General features: G+C 36.4%; 4 protein-coding genes and 1 non-coding gene across 8 annotated transcripts in view; 3 read left to right on the top strand and 2 right to left on the bottom strand.

The window, feature by feature from the left end:
- On the bottom strand, nt 589-2675 carry LOC105156307 (putative pumilio homolog 19). Its single transcript, XM_011072403.1, has 6 exons — nt 2336-2675; nt 1712-2111; nt 1463-1628; nt 1185-1348; nt 841-1099; nt 589-747 (listed from the first exon to the last, which is right to left on the bottom strand). The coding sequence occupies exons 1-6, from the start codon at nt 2673-2675 to the stop codon at nt 589-591; spliced, it is 1488 nt and encodes a 495-aa protein (XP_011070705.1).
- Nucleotides 4855-8560, top strand: LOC105156110 (E3 ubiquitin-protein ligase RING1). Of its 2 annotated transcripts, none has more exons than XM_011072153.2 (2): nt 4855-5861; nt 8239-8560. In XM_011072153.2, exon 1 carries the CDS (start codon nt 4859-4861, stop codon nt 5849-5851), a length of 993 nt encoding a protein of 330 aa, XP_011070455.1. In that variant the 5' UTR covers nt 4855-4858; the 3' UTR covers nt 5852-5861; nt 8239-8560. The 2 variants fall into 2 exon arrangements, with proteins under 2 accessions (XP_011070455.1, XP_011070454.1); XM_011072152.2 differs by having other exon boundaries at nt 8289-8550.
- Nucleotides 9359-12245, bottom strand: LOC105156111 (probable prefoldin subunit 5). Its single transcript, XM_011072156.2, has 4 exons — nt 12023-12245; nt 11782-11885; nt 10436-10513; nt 9359-9731 (listed from the first exon to the last, which is right to left on the bottom strand). Exons 1-4 carry the CDS (start codon nt 12204-12206, stop codon nt 9648-9650), a joined length of 450 nt encoding a protein of 149 aa, XP_011070458.1. The 5' UTR covers nt 12207-12245; the 3' UTR covers nt 9359-9647.
- TRNAT-UGU lies at nt 12320-12391 on the top strand. Its single transcript has one exon. It is a non-coding gene; the product is annotated as a tRNA-Thr (tRNA).
- LOC105156112 (serine/threonine-protein phosphatase 2A activator) overlaps nt 16259-17016 on the top strand; it is a 4564-nt gene continuing 3806 nt past the window's right edge. For all 3 annotated transcript variants that reach the window (XR_847345.2, XR_847346.2, XM_011072157.2), the window contains exon 1: nt 16259-16947. Coding sequence is in view for 1 of the 3 variants with exons in the window: in XM_011072157.2 (XP_011070459.1) it covers nt 16299-16947 (649 nt within the window). In the remaining 2 variants the exon portion in view is untranslated. The remainder of the gene's footprint in view (nt 16948-17016) is intronic.

Raw genomic sequence — 17016 nt, forward strand, 5'->3', positions numbered from 1 at the left:
CAATGGTATAATTTGTTCATTTGCACTATCACATGTGGATAAATTGCATTAAATCCTTTAAAAAATAGCTTAAGATAGGGGTTTAAGGGTTTGAAACTCATTTTTAAGATTGTCCGAAAGGTTCCTTACATTCAAGTTTTAATGTCCCTTTGGCCGTAAGGAAAAGATCTCTCATTCGAATAAAAGTACCTTTGACTCGAAATGCAAAATAAGAATTGGACGACTACTATGTTAGAACTAGTCCTAAATTATGTTCTTCCTAATACTATCTCAATCTTCTTCTCCCTGTATGTGGGCTATTTGTGGGTGAATCTTATGACTTTCTTTCCTTGTCTTTTTGTACAGATTCTTGTCTTGTTCCTCTGTCCATCTTCTGGAGGTTTAACACAACACATTTGAGGAAAGACAATAGTAACTAACTGAATACACAATGGAGTTACCAAACTGCTGCTACTGCTCTACTCAGAAACTAGTTGCTCAATAGTCATGCATCAAAAAACACTACTTTGATTCATGAAAAACAGAACAAGAATAGAATCATCAGTTTTATTAATGCTCCCCAAGAGCAAAACATAAACTCTCATTTTTCTACATAAAGATAATAATCCATTCATGCAAACTAGACTGATCTCTTATATATGCATCCTGAGTTGATCTTATTCCGCCCTGCGTCCGACCAATTGATGCTCTGCAACGAGCCTCCAGCTGTCTCACTATAGCATCATAAAGACTATTGAAACCGCGCTCCTGAAACCACATAAACCAAACATATTAGTTCTTGCAAGATTTTGCTGGTGTATATGTATATTTTAGAAACTTGGATTAGATACAAGAATCAACCTTAGTCTTCTCTAATACTGCTTGAATCACATAATTCCCAAACCGATTTCGAGCAAGTCGAACAGCTCCTCTCCGACAGTCTATTATCTTCTTAGCCACTGCGATAATCCCATCGTCCGAAGCTTCCATGCATTTCTCTACCACAAGGCATCCTTCTTTTCTCACCGCCAATCCCATAAACTGATTTTGCAGGCAACATGTTATTTTCTTGGTAATCCCCTTGTTTTTAAGGCCTAGGAGATTTTGTACGACGAAGTTCCTAGAAACAATTAGCCCCATCAAATATTTAGCATTATGAGATAAAAATCAAAGGAAATTAAAACTACAATGCACTTAGTTGTTACCCGTGTCGATCATATGAAAGATAATCCGATACATCTGCTATCTTATTGATAAGTCTAACTCTTTGATCTCCATGAATGAGGGCGATGCAGTCGATCAATGATCTGCATCCAACTTCGTGTATGGCCAAATCTTGGAAATGCAGTATTACTTTTTCGTAGAGCACCTGAAATTTCAAAACAAGAACAAGTGATTAAAACCATTTAAATTGCAGAATAGGATTTAAAAGTAGTACAAAATCAAGAATCTGTGAGATGGAATGAATTACAGTTACACATACCTCATTAGGCTTCCTTGGAAAGAGGATTAGGCATTGCAGAATGACATCCCTGGCCGTAGGATGAGTCATTATATCCATGAATCTGGTGGACAAAACTCGTGTCATAGCCATGGCATGAGGCAATGACTTGTTCACCTTTTTGATGAGTTTGATGATTGAACTTGCTCTGTCCAAACCATAAATCATCATCAGTTTTTATATTTGACTGATTAGTACATCATAAGTAAAAGATGTCTGGATTATAATTACCCTTGTTTGGCGAATGCTGCACTTAGAAAGTATTTGCCCCGCGACAAGACCCTCTCAACCAGTGAATCCAACTGGTGGCCTTCGCACGCATCAATGAGCATGGTGTAGAGACAATGCAGCCGTGTACTCAACATCAACGTGAATACCGAGTCTTCAAGTATAGAAACCAAACTCTCCTTCTCCTCGCTATCATCCCCTTTGATAATTTCTTCCAAGAGGTTTACATCAAGATCAGGTCCGGCCTGTGGGAACTGCTGCCTCCTTCCTTGATTAGGCCGGAAACTAGGAATCCTCGTTGGATCAGCACATGGGAGTGGTCTGCTGCTGAACTGGTGGCTCAAGTGATTAGATCTATGTTGATGATCCATGAGATTCTGATCATTACTCACGCCTCTCTCTCCTACAAGAAAACAATCAAGAAACTTAATAAATAATTTAAACTTTCTTCAATCGTATATGATTGTATATCAACAAGCACAAACAAGAAAATAGCCAAACAACAGAAAGAAACTGTAAGAATTAAGAAAAGAAAATACCACGATCATGAATTAAGTTTCTGTGGTTTATGATCAGACATCATTGATTTAAACAAAATTGTGATATATTCCATAGTAAAAAACTTACCTTCTGAAGTAGTCATGAAGAAGCGTGGACAACCCCAGATGCTGTGTTTAGTAGCAAAGTTGTCTTCACCCAAAACACACGGAACACTCTTGATCTTCTTGGATCTTGTAGTAGTAATAGGGACACCTTCTTCCTGTGTTTTAAACGAGAAGACGCTGAAAGTGTCAGAATCATTGTCTGACAGTAGGGCGTCGTCGTCGTTGCTTTGAGCATCAGCGGTGGGTGCCAACTGCCGGGAAGTGCCATCTTTTCCTGGTTGCAGACGTCCAAAATACACAATAACTTCTTCATCGTCATGATTAGCAGGGCTTAAACGGGTTGGAGAAGTTGAAGAATCCATGCACGCAGAATCAAGAAAGAGAGAGGATGAAAAGGGTGGAGCTGAAGCAGGAGAAGTATTATGTGGATAATTGATAGTTACGATGTGGTGAGGTGGTCGTTATATATATATAGGTTGTTTTAATAAGGTGAATTATAGCACAATTCGAATCCTATTCCCATTACCATATGGATTACTATTTTCCTAATTAATTAAGTCTGTATTTTTAATTTGAATTCTGCTGACAGATTTCTAAAAGGAGACAGAGTCCCCAACAAAAAATTGATGTCGAATTAATTTAATATCCATAGTTCTAATGTACTTGTTATTGGTTCATTTTGAAAAATTATTGCATTTTTGGTCCAGTACATTAAGGGGTCATCCCAAAATTTTGACAGATACATCCTTAAAATCAATTTATTGTCATCCCGAAGTTATACATACATTTATATATTCGAATTCTGATTAGAAAGTTATGATACTAATATTTTTCAGTATTGCAAAAATTATAAAATTGAATATTAGGAGCCCAACTTTTTGAATTCAAGCTTTGGCACATTCAATCCCATAAAATAAATATTGTAGGATTTTGATCCCATAGGATATAACAGTTTTATAAAAAAATTGTACTTCTAATTTTATATGATAGGTTGTGTTGCTTTTTTGGTCACACGATTTACAGACCAAATGTGCCACAATTTGTTTTTTATAGGACCAAATATGCCACAATTTTTATCCTAAAGGACCAAAAATGCTACAATATTTTTTCTATGAGGCTAAATGCACTAAGCATGTAAGTCGTGGACATACCCTACCTTGTGGGACTAAACGTGCAAATTTCCCAACTATTGGACCAAAAATATGCTATAATTTTTATTTTATGGGACCAAAAATATTATATTATTTAGGCAAATTGTAAAATTAGTCCTATATGTATAGGGAATGACAAAATTAGTCTTGTAAGTATGGGGCAACTTTAATCATATAAGTTTTAATTTAGTAGCAATTTTAGTTATTCTGACCAAAAATTGCCAAATTTTGGCGGGCGAATTGGAGTTTAGAGTTTCAATTGCCAACTAGGCTCAAATTAAATATGTGACATCCTCGTAGAAAGTTGACAAAAGAAAAAGTAAAAAAAAAAAAAAGGGACCCCTCTTTAACCTTTCTCTCTACCCATAAGAAAAGAAGTGAATGAAAATGAAAATTAGTTGGGGGTGAATGGAAATGGAAATTGGTTGAAGGAAAAGTGATAGACTGGCAAAGGCGAAACTTTGATCAAAAGGCCGACGTTGGTGTCGTTCACCGGAGGGAGAAATTGAGAGATGAAATGATTGAGAGAAATTGAGAATTTGAACCCTAGCATATCAACCCTCAATCTCTCTTTGGGGAACGTTCTCGGCACAGTCTTTTGACTAAAGCTTTCCTTTGCCAGCCCATCACTTTCGCTCAACCAATTTCCATTCGCTCTTCCTCACCCAATTTTCATTTCTATTATGGGCAGAGTGAATTTGAACCCAAACATTTCATTCCTCGATTTCTCTCTCTAGCCAACGACCCCACAACCGGCCTTCTAACCAAAGTTTCGCTTTGTCAACCTATCGGTTCCCCTCAACCAAGTTCCATTTCCATGCACTATTCCTCAACCAATTTTCATATTCACTTCTTGTCGTATGGGTAAAGCGAGAGAGAGATGAAAGATGGGTCTTTTTCTTTTTTTTCTTTCTTTTTTTTATTTTTTTTTATGTCAGCATCCTACGAAAATGCCACGTATTTAGTTCAAATCCAATTGATAGTCAGAACCCTAAATCCTAATTTATCCAGCTAAAATATGATAATTTTTTGTTAGAAGGATTAAAGTTATCGGTCCAATACTTACGGGACTAATTCTGCTACCCCCTATACATACAGGGCTAATTTTGCAATTTTACCTATTATTTATGTTATGAGATTAAATATACTAAACTCATAAATTATGAGATAAAAAATACAATATATCCTATCATATGAGACAAAAAGTACAAATGTCGCCTAAATTCAATATGTCGTCATTCCTAAATTTTACGTCACAGTACATAGTAGTAATTTTGTGACATAGGGATGTAAAATGATAAGATTTGGCCTTAGGCGGGGTAAAAGTCTAATTACTGGAAATACTGGGGAAGTTTTACAATGCATGCAATTAAATAGAGCAAATGCGAGAATTGATGAATTTCCCATGTCTTAAAAAGAGAGTTCTGTTGGTGTTGCGTGCGAGAATGTCCTCCGGCGGTGTCACGGTGGCGGACGGCAGTCCGCAGATGTACTTCTGCCACCAATGCGAACGGACCGTCACCATTACCCCTTCCCCCGGCGGCGATATCCTGTGCCCCTCTTGCAATTCCGGTTTTGTTGAGGAATTCCAAAACCCTAACCCTAGTCCTGGTATACCAGAGCCTTTTTTCCCCGACCCACTGTCCCTCTTCCTCTCCCAATTCCTCCATTCCACAAATCCTAACCCTAGCTCCCGATCCGGCCAGAGTGGAGAATCCCAATTTGGGGCTGATGCTTTCGACCCGGTTTCATACTTGTTGAACCTTCTAGCGAATCGCCGCGCCAGCGGCATTGATTATCAGTTCGTGGTCGAGGATCATCCGTTGGCTTCCGCGTTTTCTCTTCCGGCGAATATTGGGGACTATTTCGTGGGGCCCGGATTTGAACAGTTGATTCAGCAGCTGGCTGAGAATGATCCCAATCGATATGGTACACCACCAGCCTCCAAGTCCGCTGTCGATGCCTTGCCTGGCATTAATGTGGATGAGGCTTTGCTGAAATCGGACCTGGCGCAGTGCGCCGTATGTATGGATGACTTTGAAATGGGAACTGTTGTGAAGCAGATGCCGTGCAAGCATGTTTATCATCAAGATTGTATTCTGCCCTGGCTTGAGTTGCATAACTCATGCCCTGTGTGCCGCTATGAACTTCCAACTGATGACCCAGATTACGAGAGCAAGGGTAATTCAGGCAGGAGTGGCGTTTCTCAGAGGAATGATGGTTATAATAACGGTAATGATGATTTGGCTGGGAGTTCAGATGGGCGAAGGACGGTAGAGAGAAGATTTACCATAACCTTGCCTGGATTATTTGGAGGATTTGGTTCTGGATCAGGGTCTGAATCGAGCGGTGAGGGAGCGGAGCAGCATAGTCGGGATCTTAATTAAATGTTCTTAGGTACGTTTCTTGTTTGAATTGATGCAGTTGGTAATAGACTTCCATTGTCTTCTCCTTCGCTTTTGGGATTCTTGTGCCTTTTTAAGTATCAGTTCAAGTACTTCGCAATTTGGCATGTGATAATAAAGATTGTGTTGTCAACAATGAGTTCAGGTGTGTCATTATGGGTCGTATATTCAATTAATGAATGCACTGTCGCGAATATCCGGAGTTGTTGATATGTTTATTGGTAACTGGATCAGATGCAGCATTTACTCCTTGTTCCCGTATTCCTACTGTAGTCTGTAGGATTGTTTTCACCCTGGTTTTCTAGTGGCCTATGTTGTTTATTGTTTTGGCAAGTTTTGTTCATAACTCCTAAATGATTTGATGTTTCCGTTATCAAAACAATGATTGCTTTTGTGGTTGAGCTCATGCCTGAAAATTAATATTTTCTAGTGGCTTTGATGTGTGTCTTTTTTCATTCTTATGAGAAAATAAAAAGAGAAAATAACCCTTATTGTTGGGAGCTATCTGCAATGACCAAATTGCCTTCTCTTATCGACTTTACAGTTTCAAATTAGCTTAGAGCCTCATAAGATATACCGTATTAGTGTATTACTATCTTATTGTATTATTTGATTTAGTTGCTAATGAGAAGGTTTTTCTGATATATCCTGAGTTGTCATGATTGCATTTTCAGCCAAACCCCAGAACCATGTTAAAGGAAGTAAGGCCTGCTCAATACCTGTCAATTGAAAACGTATGAGTTGAAATATGAAGTTATGGTGTAAGAATCCATATGGATGCTTGGATATCCACTGTCTGTACTCTGTACATGCATAATGCATTTGTCTTTTCCTGAAACCAGGCATTATTGGTTGAAACTTTACATAAACAATGACTTCGATTGATTATAGGTCAGAAAATTATGGTTCTCCCCTTCATTGCGTTATTTGTATTGTGGACCATCGAGAGCGCCGTGCTTAATTTTCGGTGAAGTTGTTCTTCCATACGCCATATTTATGGGATTCTTCAAGGAATCATCAATGATATTTTCATGTAGTTAGTGCACATGACTTATGTGGCACATATGTAGGAAATAACCTAATATACATTAAGCCTCCTCCAATGGTTTATCTGTGGGTTTGACTTGGAGTGTTACATGAAAGAAGTGATAGGTTAGAATCGATTTTGAACAAAATGTAGAAAGAGAAGGAAAGGAAAAATGAAAGAACCCTTAAAAGTGTATATAAGCACGAAAACTTTAATGGATTCATTTCATAATGATTAATTAATGAGGTCACCTAAGTTGCAGAAAGACTTATCCTGGAAAAGAATTAAAGCTCTACAAACAAGTTAAAATACTCACTTTTTGACCAAAAAAGTTACTCTAAATTAACCATGATTCTTTCTTATCGAGAAAGCAACATAATTGAAATTAAGATAAGACTCATGCATTGTGGAGGGCATTTAGCTTTAGCAATAGTTGGAGGACCAAAAGGAAATAACTCTTGAGTATTTCCTTTGGCTTTCCCCTGCAAAAGTATGCCATATATCTGATGCTATAGGTGCCTTAATCTTTTGCTAGTCCCGTTCCCAGATTGCTCTTTTTGTCAATATCATGTCATGTATAGAATCCTCTTCAAGTTTGAAAGTTCTTCAGCACTAGAGGTCAAGGTGGCGGATTGGAGCTTTTACGCTTATTGAGATAACAAAGGAATAATGGAAGGCATCTATCTATCCACGTCATTAAACTTGGCTGATATTACTAAATCCATCACGAAGTTGACAGTTGAATCATTGACAAGAATGAGAACTTGATCTTTACCTTTGTTTGCTTATTTTTCTTCTCTTGTTAAGTACCTATGGTATGCAAACTTAAACTTCATTTTCCAATCTGATGCTGCATGATCTAGTGTTCAATTTTTCCTGCATGTTTTAACTAGTTAACTGTAGCTCTTTGACTATCTAAAACTATGTTATTGTTAAAAATGCTCCAAAGTTGTGAACATTCCATTTCCTTGTAATCTGCACGAGGAGCAAAAACTAATAATTTTTGCTTGAATAGTCAATTGACACTTAAAGGTTTTGCATGATCTTCCATGGAGCTCAGAGAAGAAATGTTTTCATTTGGTTATGGTGACTGCATGGCCAATGGTTTGGCTATGGGGCCAGGAATCCTGGATGGTCTCAGAAAGGAATCACCTTTTAGTGAGAGTTAATTACTATTTTTGACTGTTGAAGATGGGAACATAATAAGATGAACACATAATGCCACCTTAAGTTTTTGACTAAACTTACCCCTAGCAGTGGCAGTGGTTACGGTCACATAATGGTTTAGAACTTTCTCCTACTTTCTGGTGTTCTAACCTTAATTCTCTTTCCTTTCTTTTAGCAACTTTGCCATTTGGAAATCTCTAAGAGAGTGATTTGAGCGTGATGCAGGACTTTGTTTCTGCTTGTAACCAAGGATGGAAACAGGATTTACATGCATGAGAAGTAAAGGCCATCATTTGGAGCCAACAGTATATAATACTCTATGGAGCTACCAAAAAAAAAGATTTTCTTGCTTTTTCTTACTCAGGGGAACTGGTATATTTCCATTTTTGTATTTTCGATCTTCCTGATCATGTTGAAAGCACCGGATTTGGTTATATATGAATGCTGCAGTGTCTTGCTCTCTATTTAACTATAATCATGTTCTCAATTCAAGGCCTTGACCTGGGTTCATTAGTCTTGCAATTAAGCACTTACAATCTCCAATTTCATCTTGTCAGTGAGTGCTATATATTACAAAGTGGGCTGGTTTCTTAGCTTGCACACTTTGATGCTAGAATACACACTATGGCACTTGATTCAAAGTACATAACACCTGCAGTTATGAGATAATATTTGCTCGTCTCCATTTGCTGGACTTACCTTCAGATTTTGTTTTTTTTTCCCCATTTTTATTATTCTCTTTCTAAAACTATACAATTTCAAGGCTGTCAAATACATCAAATCTACCATCTTTTTAACACATTATCTTGATTCTGGGCAACCCCAAATATGTAAAATACTACTCTACTATGGTATTTTATCGTCAATTTTTTGCATAATTTAAACTATTTAAACAAATTTGAAGGAAAAAAGTTTCACGAGGTGACATCAAGAGGGAATTTCACAAGCAATCCTTCCCGTAAATTCAATCTTTGTTTGGCTCACAATTAAGTGAAGATTAGGGAGTGGGATATCCAGATTCTCATTTATTATCTTTTTTGTGACTGGATTTTACAAATTAACCCAGTTCAGTGCTGAAAGTAACAAAAAAAGGGGTACATATCTCTATTTCATTCATCATATACGCTTTGCAAAAGCAGTACCTACCATCACAAGATGATGAAGTTTCTTAAGTATTCAATTCATGCATCAGAAATTGGGTTTCCATCCAATAGAGAAGCTTTGCTTCTACACTTAACAAGATTTGTTGCAGAAAAGGGAACACAATGAACCAATTTGTACTAACACACTGGAAAAACAAAGGAACAAGATAAACTGTCTTGCATAAGCATCAACAAAATATCCAGGAGTGCAAAGAAGACCATTTCAAGACATTTCACTCTTAGAGTCCCCATTGATCTATGGGCCCTTTTCCTCTCAGCAAATGCAAGTCTATAACAGTAACACGTCCATGCCCATTTGCTGACCACATCCGCACAAAGTTTAAATTCAATAATAATGCAACAAATGATGGTGCCAAAGTTGTTAATGTGCAGGAGACAATTGCTTCAATCTTGCTTGTAAAACCGGCCCGTGCCAAAGTTGTTAGTGTGCAGGAGACAATTGCTTCAGTTTTGCTTGTAAAACCGCCCCAGCCTCGTCTGCTATACTTTTCTTTTTAGTAGCCACCTGCATTTTATGAGGACTATGATCAAAATTAACAGATCAGATGTTTGCTTATTTACTTGCTATTTATTTTCTCTTTATGGAAGGTTGTGTCAGTAAATTGCAGTAACAAATTACAAAAACGCAAATGACGGTCTGAGACATACGATAAATTTTGGTTTGACTGTTAAAATCTTTAAGAATATATCAGGATTCTATATATCATTCTTCTTATTGTGCTTTGAACATGGACCAATTACTGTATCAGCTTAACGGGTGGTATAAGAAAAGGTAAACGGAGGAGAGTTCAAAAACTAAGATGTACTGCAAGGATGTGTGCCTCACCACATCATGGAGCTGTCTCCCAAAAGTGGAAAGAAACTTCACATCCCTTGGTTGTAGGGGTAAAAAGTTAAACTACACCGTACCACTGGGTTGTTGGTGCTGGAGCAATTTTATAAGGATTTAGGCAGTCAATTGCACTATTTGCTCTTAATATAGTTCAGACATGCAGTTTATAAAAAAAAAACAAAGGAAAAGACGCGGGTGTTGGGGGGGTGATGAAAAGCCTAGGTCCAGAACGCGTGCAAGAATTTCAAGAGCACTCTACTTTATGAAGTTTTAAATTCAAAGGCCAAGGAATCATCATAAAACATGAAACCTTGTGATTTCAAGATTGCATGAGTAATCTCTAAAGATAAATGAGTGGAAATAATAGGCAACTGTACCTCAAGAAGCTGATCATAGTTGGACTTGAGCAAAGCAATTTTACGCTCACAGTAATCCTTACCTTCCACCATCGTTTTCTGATCAAATAAAAAACAGGGTACATTAGGTCATGAGACTGCAGAGAGAGAGAGACAAGAACAAGCAGGGGGTTGGGAGGAGGCGGACAATAAACCTACCACTCTGACTGTACTACCTTGTCAAAGTAAAAAACGACGGCATACACGTTTGCCATTCTAGCAATATGATATCAACTTAAGTTTCATTCAAATTTCTTCTCTAAAAAGTGGGGCAAATTGCCTTCCTTTTCCTGTATACTTTGTCACTAAAGCTAGAACTCAGCCAAAATAACGTAAATGTAAGTTCAAGTATTGGCAAATCCAAACCCATAAAGTAATTTACAAAAATGTTATACTAAAAACAAAAATTTAATCATTGCCGAAACTACAAAGAAGAACTTGAATTTCATGAAAATCCCCAAGAGAAGAGTAAACACATATTCCCATCACAGCAAGCAACATATTGCTTCCTCCTGGCTTTTTCTAAGAAAAGTTGTCTTCACTCTAGCATCTCATTATCAAAGCTTCTGAAATAAAATAACCCACCAGCATTACCCTCGGCATATTGTAGTATGTCAATAAATGCTCTGAACAGCTTCCTAATGAAGCAAATAAAGCTCAAATAATTGCTATGCTGCAAACAAAATGCTTATATCCGAAGCTTTGATGTGACCTAAATAACTTTCAGTGCAAAGCATAATCTATAAATCTATCACTAATATCACCAAGTATCTTAATGAGCATCCTACACAAAAGGATTTACATATTACAATCATACTATACACTTCAAAAGAATCAAAACTAATAGACCAAGAGCAAAGACAATATATTTGCAGTACCATAGAAGCATCAACTGACAAGAAACGAACACTCCCATGCAAAGTTCTCGACCTTTTAACTTTTTGGACCTTCAATTTGAACGTTACGTATGATGAGCTGCATACACGAAGGACAATTTTCACTTTGATCGACCTGAGATCAAAATGCCTAACATCTCATAATCACTACGAATGTTAACAAAATGTGAGCTGGAAGTCCAGATATTTCAACCCATCAGCCCATCCAAGAAGTATACTTCAACTATTAACACAAAAAAAAAAAGAAAAAGAAAACTGACACTGATATTGTGGGAGAAAATTAATAAAGAAAAGGTTTCTTTTCAAATACATAGAAGTTCATGAGTTCAACTTGCAGCCCCATTAGCATCCATTAACGATGAAGCAACAAATAATCAAGAACAGTGAAAATTAAATGAAGAGCAGGATAAAGTTAATAACTAAAAACCCAACCTCAATGAAATAACCAGTGCCCACATCCACCAAGACCTTCTCCGCGTCGTCCAGCGTTCCGGGCACGTAAAGCGACGCCGTTAAGGGCACCAGCATTTTCTTCCCTGAGTATTAGGGGTTGAAAAGACGGTGAAACAGAGATTATCAGCACTCATAGAAAAATCGGATCTTGAGAACGCAATTGATTTGTTTTCCTTTTCTGTTTGGGAAAAGGAAGAAAAAAGGCAGGTAGTAAGTTGACCTTGAGGGCGGAGGGAGAGGTCGTGGAGGGCGGAGGAGGCGATCTCAAGGCGGGCGGTGGCGGTGCGGATGTTGTTGAGGCTGTCTTGAAACAAATTGACTTCCAAATCGGCTTGCTCTTTCAGACCTCTCAGCTGCTCCAAGCTCAGCTTCTCAATCTCCATTCGAGACGACGACGCCGCCATTCCCCTGCCTCTCTGCGTCGAATTACACTCAGTTCCTTCACTCGCCACTTTGAAATGTATAGTTGATCCTATATACATCATTTATGTATTAATTAAAGCCTCTGTTCAACGTCGCCCCTATAGCTCAGTGGTAGAGCGTCAGTCTTGTAAACTGAAGGTCTGTAGTTCGATCCTGCATGGGGGCAATTCTACTTTTACCTTAAACTTATTTAATCTATAACAAATCAGTCGAAAATAATTATGAATTTTCATTCAATTTTTTTTATTTATCAACAAATTCTATAAATTTTGACTAACACATGGAATTATTTGTTGAATAAAACAAACACCAACAATACTAAATATAACTTTTCAAACTATAAAAAAATTATATGTAATTACATCAAATCTCATGAGAAAACGGTATAATCAACTTTACACTTAATATATTTTTTTAAAAAAATATAAATTGTAAAAAAAATGATCCACTATGTTCATAAAAAAATTTAAACAAAAAACAAATAAAACTATAATTTATCGTCCACAGGGGCATTTAGGTCAATTCGCCTCAAAAAATGGATGAAGCCTAATGAAAACTAACAGATTGCGCGAATTGTTAAATCAGGAAGATACGTATAAATATGACAAACTTAATTAAAGAAAAATTTATTGTAATTTACCCTATATTTTAGCTTAAAATGTAAAATTTCAAGCGAGAAAGTGAGTATTAGTAAACGAAAGTAAAGTCCCATCTTAACAAAAAGTTCGTGATAACTAAAATATTTTTTAATATTTATATATATAATAATTTTAAAATGCAATATAAGTAATGCATAAATATGTGTGCGTATTATATATGCATTTTATATGCGTGTACGTGTGTGTGAGTGTACTCAATTGTGTTGCAGGTTAAATGAATTATAATCATTGAACTCGTTATTTAATTCAAAAAAATAACAAATTATAATACCAAAAAATCATCAAAAAATAAATAAATAAAATTGATGAGTTATATATATATATATATATATTCCTTATTAGCTTTCAACCCTAACAAATTAAATGGGAGAAAATTCTCTCCTTCATGTGAGGAAAAAGAATCCCAAACCCTTTTTCATGAGAACTTCATAATGATCAAAACTCAAATTTATTCCACTTAGATTCTACTTAATTTTATGATTAAAAAAAGGAGAAAAAATTAGACAATAATGATGAAAATATTAATTTCAAGAAATTCTTTTAAGAACTAACTTTCTTCTTAGATTTTCATTTCTTTGGTAACATCTCAAATATCTACAACTTTTAAATAATACTAATTTAATTAAAACAATTTTGCCTTACATAATAATAAACTAATACCAATGTTGGTATATACAAATAATTCATTTTGTATAAAAAAAAAAAATAGAGGACTTTGAAATAATTTCGTTCGAGTAATTATCCTTTCACATTAATCTTCTTTCGATACTGTCGAAGGGTTTAATTTTTTTTCCTCAATCATAATTTTCGCCCCTCTTTCCTTACAATTTTATGTAACATAAATAAAAATAATTAATGACAGAGCTCGACACGAGATTTAGATCTAACCTCAGAATCGAACATGGGAAAGTAAGATCACTTGGTTTTCCACAATAATTATTTAAGATAAGTTATTCTTCTAATCTCTATGAGATACCGAAATGTAAGCGTGGAAAACTTTTGCTACGTAACTTTAATGCATGTGCAATTTACATGACCTATAAATAGCCCATATTCAGCTATTTTTCAAGGTAAATTTTGAGTGAGAAAAACAACAAAAGGGAAGAAAAATTACATGGCCATGATGCAGAAGAGTAGCCGTACAATCATGGTGTTCATGTATTTGATACTAATATTTACTAGTAATACGTCAGCATTTAATACGTCAGCAATGAATACATCAGCGACATTTAATACGTCAGCAACCAATACAGCGTCAGCAGTCTCTTTCGGAATATGTTATGGTAAATGTGTAGTTTTGTGCTTGATATTTGGATCGAAAATGCCATGCGCCATAGAATGTTTGGTGAAGTGCTACTTTAACAAAAAACAGCCGCTCCAGTCCTACTATCGCAACCTTGGTTGTGCAATTGATAATTGCGCTAAATTTGGAAATGGTATACTCTCCCTCTCAATCGATCAAAAATTTTTACTCGAATTAGATTTGGTCGAATCAAATTAATCACAAAGCAAACGTTTGTATATCAATCACTCGACAAATGTATTGCACTTGCCATATGATTGGTTCACGTTCGGTCAATCGGGCTAGAAATCCCCCCCCCCCACCCTCCTATATATAGGAAAAAATGCAATTTACCCCCCTGTGATATAATAAATAAACAAAAAAATTCCCGTGACAAATAAAATAGCAAATTATTCCCTGTGCTTTGCAAAAAAAGAAAAAAATATTACCCCCTTATCTAAACTATTAATAGGGGTAATTTGCTCCATTTTTTAAAATACAGGGAGAGTAATTTGCTAATTCTTTCTGTACAAGGGTTTATTTACTCATTGCACGTATCACAATGGGGTAAATTGCAGTGAATCTATATTAACAATATATAGAGAGAGTTAAATGCAATTTTGTCCATTGTGATATGTGAAATAAGCAAATACTCCTATGTAAAAAAAAGAATTAACAAATTACTCTATTGTGTTTCGAAAAATAAAGCAAATTACCTTCTATCAATAGTTTAGATAGGGGGTAATTTGCTCATTTTCTAAACACATGAGATAATTTATTATTTTATTTTTTATAAAAATTTATTTTGCTCGTTTATCATATTACAGAAATAAATTGCAGTTTTCTTGATATTTTATTGATATAGTAAAAGGAATTATTTTGATTTTGCAGATACGAAGAAAGTGGAAAGCTGTGTAAATGGTTGCGAGCTGTCTAAATGGGAAGATTGAGAGTCATGCAGTTTAATCTTTTTAGAGATTTATATGATTTTTTGTGTTTTGGACCAATTCACAAGTCCTTTTTAGCTTAGTTCTTTATAATCACCACATACTTTTGTAACGTAACAACTGTTGTTTAACATGTGAGGGAAAAAATTCTTGTTTGAATTCAGTTCAGTAGATTCAAATCAAGTACAATGCAAGTGTGTCATATTTTGTCATGTGATTGGTTAATTTACCTGAATTATACACCAACCACACGCCAAACATCGCATTTATCATATGATTGGTTCAGATTCGATCAAGTCGGGTCCGGACTAGAATTTTGAACCTATATTTTGTGCTTAGGTTTATGGTATATGTAGTTTCCAATCATCTTAATTGCAAATATTTGACATGTAACAAGTTATGATGAGTTTGTAATCCGTTGAACATTTTAATTATTTCAAAGTGTTTTAAAATGCTCTAAAAAGCTCTGGTAAAATGAATTTGAAATCATTGCACGTATTTTTTATAAATTCAAATAAAATATTTTAAATATTTGGATTTAAATTTAAAAGAATTTGAAATCTATTCATTTCAAATCCCGAGACAAACAAAAATAATCGTTGCAAATGCAATCTCAGAAAAAAAAAACGAACAACTTAAGAATAGATTCATTAATTTAAGTTAGATGATAATCAAAATAATAATTACGTGTTAATTTAGTTTCACTTAGAAAACCTAAAATAGATAATAAGAATTAGGGTAAATTACATGGACGCCCCTTGATGTTATGTCTAATTACACAAATATTGTATGCTTTTGCAACATTATAATACACCTCATAAGGTTATAATTGTAATTGTAATCTATATAGGCACTATCTCGATGTTAAAAATTTATATAAGTACTGTAAAAATAAATTATATTTTCACCCCTTTCGGGCGTGTACTTATAATTTAACAAATTATGTGGGGTATTTGCAAAATTATATATAATTTTAAGGATTGTTAATGTAATTTACCCAAAAAAGTAAAAATCAAACTTAGAGGTAAAAGTTACCAATTTGAGCAAAGAAAGTGGGCTTATTTTGGACCGGTGTAGGAGCAGGCCGGCTCACTATAACCATTCCTGGACCGGACTGAACCGGAGTCGGGGAGCTATGTATTCACAAATCGTACATAGGCCATTTCGCACTTTCAATCCCAAGAAATGGAACCCCCACAAGACGACGACCACTGCAGTCGCCACCATGAACAGCCGTCGCAGTTCCCATCTCCGTCGTCGACCTGCGCCAAGTGTGGCGGCCCCACCTGCTTCCCCACTCCGCCGCCCTCCGCCACCCCTTCCTACATCCCCATCCGCTTCCCCGCCGTGAACCTCCCTACATCCCCCACCAATACCAAAGAGGTCATCATGCGTACTCCGGTCCCCCAAGCTGAGAAGGTGGAATCCATCACTCTCCCTCACCAATTCACCGTCCCTTCGAAGAAAATCCGCTCCCAGGAGGACATAACACGGTTCCACTCCTCCCCTTCCTTCCGCAACTTCCTCGGCTTCGTCGTCTCCCTCTCCGAGTCCATCAAATCTCGCAAGCTCTCCCACCCCTGCCACCTGTCCTCCACCGTCGAAACTCTAGTCACTATTCTCCAGAAGCTGGTTGATTATGTCGACGAAATCCCGCCGGCGCCGCAGACCGCGCGGTATGGCAACGTTTCGTATCGTGTGTGGCACGAGCGCATGACTGCAGAGGCCGAGTCATCTATGCGGGGATTTCTGCCGCCCCATCTTCACGATTCTACCATAGAACTTGTCCCGTATTTCACTGATAGCTTTGGCAACGCCTCCCGCATCGATTATGGTACAAAGATACTACTATTTAGATCTCATTCTTTTTGTTAAAGAAGTTCTTTCTTTCTTTTCTTTTTCT

Source organism: Sesamum indicum, linkage group LG2, assembly GCF_000512975.1.
Source record: "Sesamum indicum cultivar Zhongzhi No. 13 linkage group LG2, S_indicum_v1.0, whole genome shotgun sequence".
Lineage (NCBI taxonomy): Eukaryota > Viridiplantae > Streptophyta > Magnoliopsida > Lamiales > Pedaliaceae > Sesamum > Sesamum indicum.

Coding starts and splice junctions, on each gene's coding strand:
- LOC105156307 (XM_011072403.1), bottom strand. CDS start 2,675: ATGGATTCTTCAACTTCTCCAACCCGTTTAAGCCCTGCTAATCATGAC. Junction 2,112..2,335: donor CTTCATGACTACTTCAGAAG/GTAAGTTTTTTA, acceptor GTTTTCTTGTAG/GAGAGAGAGGCGTGAGTAAT. Junction 748..840: donor CAGTATTAGAGAAGACTAAG/GTTGATTCTTGT, acceptor ATGTGGTTTCAG/GAGCGCGGTTTCAATAGTCT.
- LOC105156110 (XM_011072153.2), top strand. CDS start 4,859: ATGAATTTCCCATGTCTTAAAAAGAGAGTTCTGTTGGTGTTGCGTGCG.
- LOC105156111 (XM_011072156.2), bottom strand. CDS start 12,206: ATGGCGGCGTCGTCGTCTCGAATGGAGATTGAGAAGCTGAGCTTGGAG. Junction 11,886..12,022: donor CCTCTCCCTCCGCCCTCAAG/GTCAACTTACTA, acceptor CCTAATACTCAG/GGAAGAAAATGCTGGTGCCC. Junction 10,514..11,781: donor GCACTGGTTATTTCATTGAG/GTTGGGTTTTTA, acceptor TTATTTGATCAG/AAAACGATGGTGGAAGGTAA.